The sequence below is a fragment of the Trifolium pratense genome, unplaced genomic scaffold (assembly GCF_020283565.1).
Source record: "Trifolium pratense cultivar HEN17-A07 unplaced genomic scaffold, ARS_RC_1.1 scaffold_60, whole genome shotgun sequence".
NCBI lineage: Eukaryota > Viridiplantae > Streptophyta > Magnoliopsida > Fabales > Fabaceae > Trifolium > Trifolium pratense.
Window position 1 is genome coordinate 192,816 of NW_025721046.1, and position 11,038 is coordinate 203,853.

Consider the following 11,038-nt stretch of genomic DNA (forward strand, 5'->3'; position numbering starts at 1 on the left):
GTGTTTTATGTGAGTTTTGTATAAAAGTGACAAATTCTTACTTTTTCTATGATAACGATGTAGATCGGGAAAACTAGCCGTCCTTTTATGCTTAAACATGTTTGTTGCACTTGTATGTGAACTCATTTGGGATTTATAACATGAAAATGGGATTTTTGGGTGATTTGAGATGGAAATCGCAAGGTTTGAACTGTCCTGACAGGAGGCCTTCGCTAGGCCTTCGCTCAGCGAATTGAGTGGCGAATGACTCGCCACAAGCTCGCTACCTGTTCTCCATGCACCTGTAGTCCTCTGACTTAGTTCGCTGCAGCGAACTGAGATTCGCTTAGCGAATAGTTCGCTGATTGCTCGCTGCTGGTTCGCCACGAGCTCGAACTACCCTGACTTAGTTCGCTACCTGTTCGCTACTGGTTCGCTTAGCGAACAGTACTGATTCTGCAACTTTTTGTTGATGTTTTACAGTGCTTGTAGGCATTTGTAACTTGGTTTAATGATACTCTTGCATGATTATTGATGCTTGTTGATGCTTATAATGCTCATTGCTATTCGTTGAAGATTGTTAATCATGTATGAAGTAATAAATGAAGAATATTAAGGTTTTGTTAAATCTTAATAATGAAGTATGTTGGATAGTGTTCCACATAATAAATGAAGAGCTTATGCTAATTATTTGTGAGTGAATTCATGAACACATATACATGCATTCATGAATTAAATAGGATATTGGATATTCCAATAAAGAAGTATATCGGATTATATTTATCCAATAAAGAAGGATATTAGAGGTGAGATACTCTAATAAAGAAGATGGTACCACATGCATTAGTAATGTCTAGGATTGACATTCATGAAGTTGAAGCATTAGAGTTGCATTAGGTTATATGTGTTCATTACTTGATAAGTGATATGTGACATATAATTTGGCTAAGCGTAATGAATTGTAGATTGATTATTTGGTACTTGATTATACATGTTTAGAACTTGTAATTGAGTAGTTAATGGTGATGCATGTTTATAAATTATGAATATGCTTGTTGTTGTTGAAGGAGTGTTTAAGTACCTTTTACTTGCACTTATATTTTGATTATGTGATCTAACTCTCATGCTTTGTGTTATGTGCTGGACCGTTGGGGGTTCAGATACTCAGGTTGAGGATCCTGCTCGGAGTTAGAGGAGTTGCTCGTGCTTAGTGTAGCGCTTTTTGGTGAGGAGTTTAGCTTAGACTACTCCTTTAGATATATTTGTGTATCTCTTTTGATGGGTTGTATAGAGTTGCTCTGATTAGGTGTAATACCGTGATGGGTTATTCGCTTAATTTGTATCTAAGCCCGTGATGGCATATGGACCTTGCTAATCCTTTTGTTGTAAACGTAATATCCTAGTTGATGATATGGCTTAGAGCCTTAGGATATTATGTGAACAATTTGGTAATGTATTTTAAGTACAAATTTCACTACATGTTTGACTTTTAATTTTCCGCTGTGCTAGCATGTTTGAATGTGCACCATGTTTTTATTTTATTTTCGTGACGCCTTAATTTCTTAAGTGTTTTATTTAATTATATCTAATAAATACGCGTTAAGGGGTTTGGGTGTTACAATAGTGGTATCAGAGCAAGGTCGGTTCATGTGGAACTAATTAGGAATAGTTGCCCATATATTCAACTTGTGTAGAGATAACACTGTTGATATTATCTTTCTAAGTCTGTTCTTGGATTGGTTGGTTGTTCAGGATCATGGCGGCTAGGGCTAACAATCAGATGGCAGATGCGATAGCTACTTTAACCAACATCGCGGCTAGAGATCATCAACCCGGGAGGGAAGATGAGATGAGGTTACAAAGGTTTATGAAGCATAATCCGAAGCTTTTCACTGGAGGCTATGCTCCGGAGGCTGCTGTCAAGTGGATAGAGGAAGTGGAGATTGTCTTTGAGGCTATGAGGTGTACCGAGGAGAGTAAGTTGACCTTAGGTACTTATGTACTTCGTGAAGAAGCTAACAAGTGGTGGAAGAATGCTAAGCTGAGGATGGGAGTTGGTGGAGTGGTAATCACTTGGGAGATGTTCAAGGGAGAGTTCTTGAGGAAGTACTTTCCGGCTGATATTAGGAACAAGAAAGTGGTGGAGTTCATGGAGCTCAAGCAAGGAAACATGTCTGTGGCTGAGTATTCCGTGAAGTTTGAGGAGCTATGTGCGTTTAGTCCACACTACAACACAGTGGAAGCTGAGAATGACAAGTGTGTCAAGTTTGAAAGTGGGTTGCGCCCGGACATCAAGCATCTTATCGGATTTTCTCAAATCCGAGACTTTGCAACTTTGGTGGATAAGTGTCGTATTTGTGATGATGATGGAAAGGCCAAGACTAACTACTACAAGGCCATGAGTGACAAAAGAGGAAAAGGTCAAGACCGTGGGAAGCCTTATGGTGACAAGGGGAAGAAGGTTGTTGAGACTAGTGGTGGAAAGAAGAGAGGTGGTGGACAATGCTACAAGTGTGGTGAGTTGGGTCATAAGTCTTATGAGTGCCCAAAGAAGGTGGACAAGTGTTTCAATTGTGGGAGGTTGGGACACAAGTCGGATGTTTGTCAAGTGAAGGTGACTTGTTTCAATTGTGGTGAAGAGGGTCACAAGAGTCCTATGTGCAAGAAGCCGAAGAAGACTATGGGAAAGGTGTTTGCTTTGAGTGGAGATGATGCGGATCAGGGGGATAATCTCATTAGAGGTACGTGTTTCATCTATAACACTCCTTTAATTGCGATTATTGATACGGGAGCAACACATTCTTTTATATCCGTTGATTGCATGAAGCTTCTTAGTATACCTGTGTCTGAAATGTCTGGTCGTATGGAAATAGAAACTCCTGCTAATGGTTCTGTAACTACCCGTCTCGTATGTCGTGACTGTCCCATAACCGTGTTTGGTAGACACTTTGGAATGGCACCTTTTGAAGCCTTGTATGGAAGGAGGTGTAGAACACCGCTTTGTTGGTTTCAATCCGGAGAGAGTGTGATTCTTGGTCCGGAGATTGTACAAGAGACTACGGAAAAGATTAGAATGATTCGAGAGAAGATGAAAGCGTCTCAGAGTCGTCAAAAGAGTTGTCATGACAAGAGGAGGAAAGACATTGAATTTCAAGAAGGTGATCATGTTTTCTTAAGAGTTACATCGACTACCGAAATTGGACGTGCTTTGAAGTCGAGGAAGTTGACGTCGAAGTTTATTGGTCCTTATCAGATTTTGAAAAGAGTGGGAAAAGTGGCGTATAGGATTGCTTTGCCGCCATCATTGGCGAATTTGCATGATGTGTTTCACGTGTCACAATTGAGGAAATATGTTAGAGACTCGTCACATGTGATTGAGTCAGATGATGTTCAAGTGAGGGATGATTTAACGGTTGAGACTGTGCCTTTAAGGATTGAAGGGAGAGAAGTAAAGAAGTTGAGGAACAAAGATATCGCCTCGGTGAAGGTTGTATGGGGAGGACCCGCTGGTGAGAATGCAACTTGGGAATTGGAGAGCAAGATGAGGAGCTCGTATCCGGAGTTATTCTCAGGTAATTTTCGAGGGCGAAAATTCTTTAAGGAGGGTAGAGTTGTAACGACCCAATTTCCGTTTATTCGTTTTTATGTGTTAAAATGTTTTATTGACGTGGCATTTTAAATAAGTTAATAACTTTAGTTATTTATCGAATACTTTAGTTATTAGGCGAGTAGTGAGAGTTAACTTGAATTGGGCCAAGCCAATGGGCTTGAGGCCCAATGGGCCTTGTGAGCATGAGTGGGGCGGCCATATGGCCAAGTCAAGAGAGAACATTTCATTTGTTCTTGTTCTTGACAAGTTGGAGAGAGAAGAGAGCTCAAGAGCTAGGGCAAAGGAAAGTGAGGAGAATCAAGATCAAATCTTCGTATTTTCTTCGAATCCAGGTATGAGAGTAGGTTCCATAGTCGTGGGTGACTCGAGGAAGGGGAGAATGTCGATTTCTCCTTACCCGAACTTCCTCCACCCCATTTTCGTTTTAGTTTGAATGGATTTTTCGTAATGGAAATCGATTCGTAGGTTCATAACATGTTGTATATGCTTTTACCATGATGTATGAACGATTTAAATAAGTAAAAAATGAATTTGTGAGTGTTTGACTCAAGAACTTGTGTTTTATGTGAGTTTTGTATAAAAGTGACAAATTCTTACTTTTTCGATGATAACGATGTAGATCGGGAAAACTAGCCGTCCTTTTATGCTTAAACATGTTTGTTGCACTTGTATGTGAACTCATTTGGGATTTATAACATGAAAATGGGATTTTTGGGTGATTTGAGATGGAAATCGCAAGGTTTGAACTGTCCTGACAGGAGGCCTTCGCTAGGCCTTCGCTCAGCGAATTGAGTGGCGAATGACTCGCCACAAGCTCACAACCTGTTCGCCATGCACCTGTAGTCCTCTGACTTAGTTCGCTGCAGCGAACTGAGATTCGCTTAGCGAATAGTTCGCTGATTGCTCGCTGCTGGTTCGCCACGAGCTCGAACTACCCTGACTTAGTTCGCTACCTGTTCGCTACTGGTTCGCTTAGCGAACAGTACTGATTCTGCAACTTTTTGTTGATGTTTTACAGTGCTTGTAGGCATTTGTAACTTGGTTTAATGATACTCTTGCATGATTATTGATGTTTGTTGATGCTTATAATGCTCATTGCTATTCGTTGAAGATTGTTAATCATGTATGAAGTAATAAATGAAGAATATTAAGGTTTTGTTAAATCTTAATAATGAAGTATGTTGGATAGTGTTCCACATAATAAATGAAGAGCTTATGCTAATTATTTGTGAGTGAATTCATGAACACATATACATGCATTCATGAATTAAATAGGATATTGGATATTCCAATAAAGAAGTATATCGGATTATATTTATCCGATAAAGAAGGATATTAGAGGTGAGATACTCTAATAAAGAAGATGGTACCACATGCATTAGTAATGTCTAGGATTGACATTCATGAAGTTGAAGCATTAGAGTTGCATTAGGTTATATGTGTTCATTACTTGATAAGTGATATGTGACATATAATTTGGCTAAGCGTAATGAATTGTAGATTGATTATTTGGTACTTGATTATACATGTTTAGAACTTGTAATTGAGTAGTTAATGGTGATGCATGTTTATAAATTATGAATATGCTTGTTGTTGTTGAAGGAGTGTTTAAGTACCTTTTACTTGCACTTATATTTTGATTATGTGATCTAACTCTCATGCTTTGTGTTATGTGCTGGACCGTTGGGGGTTCAGATACTCAGGTTGAGGATCCTGCTCGGAGTTAGAGGAGTTGCTCGTGCTTAGTGTAGCGATTTTTGGTGAGGAGTTTAGCTTAGACTACTCCTTTAGATATATTTGTATATCTCTTTTGATGGGTTGTATAGAGTTGCTCTGATTAGGTGTAATACCGTGATGGGTTATTCGCTTAATTTGTATCTAAGCCCGTGATGGCATATGGACCTTGCTAATCCTTTTGTTGTAAACGTAATATCCTAGTTGATGATATGGCTTAGAGCCTTAGGATATTATGTGAACAATTTGGTAATGTATTTTAAGTACAAATTTCACTACATGTTTGACATTTAATTTTCCGCTGTGCTAGCATGTTTGAATGTGCACCATGTTTTTATTTTATTTTCGTGACGCCTTAATTTCTTAAGTGTTTTATTTAATTATATCTAATAAATACGCGTTAAGGGGTTTGGGTGTTACAATAATCATTTTTTTTTATGGTTCAGCGCTCACATCTGAGTTGATCTTTAATAAAGATTCAGAGCTCAACTTCGAGATAACCATATTTTTTTTATATATATGGTTCAGCGCTCACATCTGAGTTGATCTTTAATAAAGATTCAGAGCTCAACTTCGAGATAACCATTTTTTTTATGGTTTTGTGTGTGTGTGGTTAACCTTTATTGGCTCAGATATTTTGATTGTAAAATTAGACATGCACACAATAAAACTCCTGATATTTTGAAATTCAATGAGCCTCAATAAAAACTCCTGTTTGCACGGGAGAAAAGAGTGTCTCATTGTTTTTATTTATTGATGGAAATGATTCTAGTACATCAGAATTTTAAATAATGCTGAAAAGAAATAGAGTTTACTTCACTCTTCCGTCAATGGTGTGACGCTCCATGGCTAACTGTAGTAGAACTTCAAGTTTGCTACATTCCAAGTTCTGGGCAGAGTCTTTCCTTCCATTGTTTCTAAACGATATGCTCCTCCCTCAAAGGCTTCTTGCACGCGAAAAGGACCTTCCCAGTTTGCAGCGAATTTTCCCCCTTTGTCTCTTCCCATGGGTCTTTTCAAAACTAAATCGCCTTCTTGAAACTTTCTTTGTCTGACTCTGGAATTATGACGCCTAGCTGCTTTTTGCTTTATGGCGAATTCCCTGAAATGTGCTCTTTCCCTTTTCTCTTCAATCATGTCCAGATTCTCTTCCAAGGCTCTATTGTTTTCTTCTTGCGTTATGGTTTCTCTGCGCCAACTAGGAGGATCTATCTCGACAGGAATCATTGCGTCTGAACCATAGACCATTGTGAATGGTGCTTCTCCTGTTGATGATTGTGGGGTAGTGTGATACGACCAAAGAATAGGCGAGATGTGGGCTACCCATGCCTCGCCTTTGCTAGCTAGCCTCCTTTTCAATGCCCTTAGTATAACCTTATTTGCTGATTCCGCTTGTTCGTTAGCTTGAGGATGCTCCACCGATATGAAGGTATTTTGGATTCCCTTGCTTTGGCAGAACTCTACGACTCTTTCACTGGCGAACTGGGTGCCGTTATCTGACACAATATATTTGGGCAATCCGAATCTGCAAATGATTTTCTTCCAATAAAAGATTTTTACCTGTTCCGCCGAAATACTGGATACTGGCTCTGCTTCTATCCACTTTGTAAAATAATCCACGGCGACGATGATCCATCGCGCTTGTTTGTAACCAACTGGAAATGGACCAACGATGTCCACGCCCCACATGAAAAAAAGGCCATGGGATAGCACTGACTTCAGTGGCTCTCCTGGTACGTGATGTAAATTAGCATGTCGCTGACACTTATCGCAGTTTCTTACGTACATGGCGGTATCATCATGTATATCCGGCCAATAAAAACCTACTCTTAATATCTTTCCTGCTAAAGCTCTTGAACCAATATGGCTGTCGCACGAACCCTCATGCACTTCAGACATAATGTGCTTTGCTTCTTCATTGCTAACACATAGAAGGAGGGGGGAAGCGAATCCTCTTTTGTATAGCTTATCCCCAACCATGGAGTACCATGCCGCCATCTTCTTTAATTTGAACGCCTTTTCCTTTTCTTTTGGGAGTTCGTCCTTTTGGAGGTATCGGATTATGGGCGACCTCCAATCTTCCTCTTCTATTACCATCATCAGATCCTCTCCGCTAATGTTGGGAGTTTTGATGGTTTCTTGGATAACAGTTCTATGACTTCCTGGCTTTTTCGTGCTCGCCAATTTGGACAATAAATCTGCTCTCATGTTTTGTTCGCGGGGAACATAAACTAATTCGAAAGAGTTGAAGCATTTAGCTAGATTTTGTACCCCCTCCACATACTTGATTAACTGTGGCTCCTTCGTTTGAAATTTTCCTGATACTTGGTTGGTAACCAGTTGGGAATCACTCATGGCTCTCAAATCCTTCACTTCCATATCCTTCGCTAGCTTCATTCCTGCTATCAAAGCTTCGTATTCGACTTGATTATTGCTAGCTTTAAAGGCGAAACGTAATGATTGTTCTATCATAACGCCATCTGGTCCCTCTAATACTATTCCAGCTCCACTTCCCCGTACGTTGGAGGCTTCGTCAACCGATAGGGTCCAAGGCGAAGCTTTTTCAGTTATTGGCGGGTTAGACATTTCTAACACAAAGTCGGCCAACCTTTGAGACTTGATGGCCCCTCTAGGTGAGAAGGTGATGTCAAATTCTGACAACTCAACGGACCATGCTACCATCCTTCCCGCTAAGTCTGGCTTTCTGAGGACATTCTTAATAGGGTAATCTGTCCTAACAACTACTTTGTGGCTTTGAAAGTATTGTCTTAACTTCCTGGACGTGACAACTACCGCGAGAGATAGCCTCTCGATCCTTTGATATCTTATCTCCGCTCCTCTAAGGGTTCTACTTACAAAGTATATGGGCTTCTCTTCGCCCTCTACCTCTTGAACTAAAGCTGAACTTAAGGCTCTATCGGAAACTGCAAGATAAAGGTAAAGAGTATTGCCTGGTAATGGGCGCGTCAAGATGGGCGGAGATGCCAAGAATTCCTTTAGTTGTTTGAAAGCCTCCTCGCATTCAGGCGTCCATGAAAATCTTTCGTTTTTCTTAAGAGATGTGAAGAAATGAAAACCTTTCTCGCCTGCGCATGATAGGAACCTGGACAACGCCGTTATTCTACCTGCCAGCTTTTGAACCTCTTTTACGGAAGTAGGGCTTCTCATGTCTATGATGGCTTGACATTTTTCAGAGTTGGCCTCTATTCCTCTGTTGGTGAGCATGAAACCTAGGAATTTCCCTGCTTGCACTCCGAAAGAACATTTGGGTTTAACCTCATGTTGTATTTTCTTACCGATCTCAGGATGTCTAAAAGATCCTCGTCATGCTGGTTCTCTTCGGAAGATTTCACTACCATGTCATCAATGTACACTTCCAGGTTCTTTCCTATTTGTTCGGAGAATACCCTGTCCATCAGCCTTTGATATGTCGCCCCCGCATTTTTCAGCCCGAAAGGCATAACGTTGTAAAAGTAATTGCAGGTGTTAGACATGAAGGCTGTGTGGGGGGCGTCCGCGGGATTCATCTTTATTTGATTATATCCGGAGTAGGCGTCCATGAAGCTTAACATCTTGCATCCAGAAGCGCCGTCTATCAACCTATCGATGTTGGGTAACGGATACGGGTCCTTGGGACACGCCTTATTCAAATCCGTAAAATCTACGCACATCCTCCATTTCCCGTTGGCTTTTTTCACCATGACGACGTTTGCTAACCACGAAGGGTATTTTATTTCCTCTATGAATCCAGCCTCTTTTAGTTTCTCTACTTCTTCTGCTATCGCCACTCGCCTTTCTTCTCCCACCTTTCTCTTTCTTTGGGAGATTGGTTTAGTGCTGGGCGATATTGACAGCTTGTGGGTAATCACCCCCTCATCTATTCCTGGCATATCTGAAGGCTTCCACGCAAATAGGTCAGCGTTATCTTTTAGGATTTTGATGATTTTTTCTCTCTCTTGGTAAGATAACGTTGTCCCTAAACTGGTTGTCTGGTGTGGGTGTTCGCCAATTTGAACTTGCTTCAGGTCTTCTATGGGGCTTAGTCTCCTGTCTTGGAATTCTTCTCTGGGATCCATATCTGAATTCTCAATGATGTTTATGCCACCAGGAACTGTGGCTTGTCTTCCCCCAGATACTACACTCGAATTGGAGGTTTTATGTCTTATCTTCAGACTGGACTCGTAGCACTTTTTGGCGAGTATTTGATCGCCTCTAACTGTTCCTACTTCTCCGTTATCTAGGGGGTATTTAATCGCTAGGTACAGGGTGGACATAGCCGCGCCCAAGGTGTTGAAAGCTGGTCTTCCTATGATAATGTTGTAGGAGGTGAATGGAGTTTTGACTACTAAATATCGTACTTTGATAGTCTTGGCGTTATTCCCCTCTCCAAAGGTAGTGAGTAACGAGGTGTAGCCCATCACGTCTACCTGCTCCCCGGAAAATCCAACCAAAGTTCTGGCGTATGGCTGTAACTGTTCCTCTGCTAATTGCATGGCCTTAAAGGCCTCCCAGTACATAATATCTGCTGAGCTTCCTGAGTCGATCAGTACTCTCTTTACGTCGCAGTTCAGGATTTGGACTTGTATTACCAGAGGGTCATCATCGTGAGGTGCCAACTCAAGTCCATCCTTTGCTGTGAATGCCAAATCTGGGATGGCGAGTGATTGCGGTTGTCTCACGAGGTATATCTCTGAGATTGCGCGGCGCACATATCGCTTCCTCGCCGAGCTTGACTCGCCTCCTCCTGAGAATCCCTCCGCTATTGTATTCACAGAGATCCTTCCTTTGGGAGGTTCCTTACCTGGCCCGGGAGTATTCCGTGGTTCTTGCCTGGGGATTTTGGGCACGACGACTCGGCCCTGTGCGGCGTCTTCAATGAACTTCCGGAGGTGGCCGCTTTTGATCAACTCTTCGATCAAATCTCTCAGCCGGAAACAATTCTCCGTAGAATGACCCCTGCATCTGTGGTAGGAGCACCAAGCGTTGTCGTCGAGCCCCATGGGGATGTTGGTGGTTCTCCTGGCGGGGAGGTTGGCCAAACCGCTGGCAAGAATTTCGTCTAACACGTAAGCCTTTGAAGTATTTAACGGCGTAAATTCTCCACTGGCGGGATGGTTTCTGAACTCTCCCCTTGATGGTTGATGGTAGGGCTTACCATGGCGCCTTTGCCATGAGTCTCCTTGGTGGCCTCCAGCCTTTTGTCGCTGGTGATCTGGCGCTTTAGTAGCACGGCTCACATATTCTTTCTCCTTGGCATCTCTTTGCCTTTTCTCGGCGTTGCTCTCTTCGCCCTTTATGTAACACTCCGCTCTCTTGTTTACCTCCTGCATTGATGATGCTGGTTTTTGGGCTAAGGATTCGTTGAAATGTCCTGCTCTCAGTCCATTGTGGAAAGCCGCCACAAACATCTCTTGGTTTGGATTCGAAACCTTAATGGTGGCCTCGCTGAATCTGGCGAGAAAGCTGCGTAATGATTCGCTATGGTTTTGGCGAATGGAAAAAAGAATAGTTGACGTGACTTTCACGTGTTTTGATCCAGCGAATTAGTGGATGAACTTTTTGTGAAAATCAGCGTAACTTTCTATTGAATTTCTTGGAAGATTCATATACCAGCGTAAGGCTACGTCTTTAAAGGTACCGGCTAGTAATTTACATTTTAGGTGTTCCGGAGCGTTGATTATGGCAGTTTGTGTTCCTATCGCCATTAAATGCTCC

The 11,038-nt window shown here is 41.7% G+C and overlaps 1 protein-coding gene across 1 annotated transcript; it reads right to left on the reverse strand.

The window, feature by feature from the left end:
- Positions 1-7,121: 7,121 nt before the first annotated feature.
- LOC123901249 lies at positions 7,122-8,491 on the reverse strand. Its single transcript, XM_045951588.1, has 2 exons — positions 7,301-8,491; positions 7,122-7,190 (listed from the first exon to the last, which is right to left on the reverse strand). The coding sequence occupies exons 1-2, from the start codon at positions 8,489-8,491 to the stop codon at positions 7,122-7,124; spliced, it is 1,260 nt and encodes a 419-aa protein (XP_045807544.1).
- Between the last annotated feature and the right edge of the window lie 2,547 nt (positions 8,492-11,038).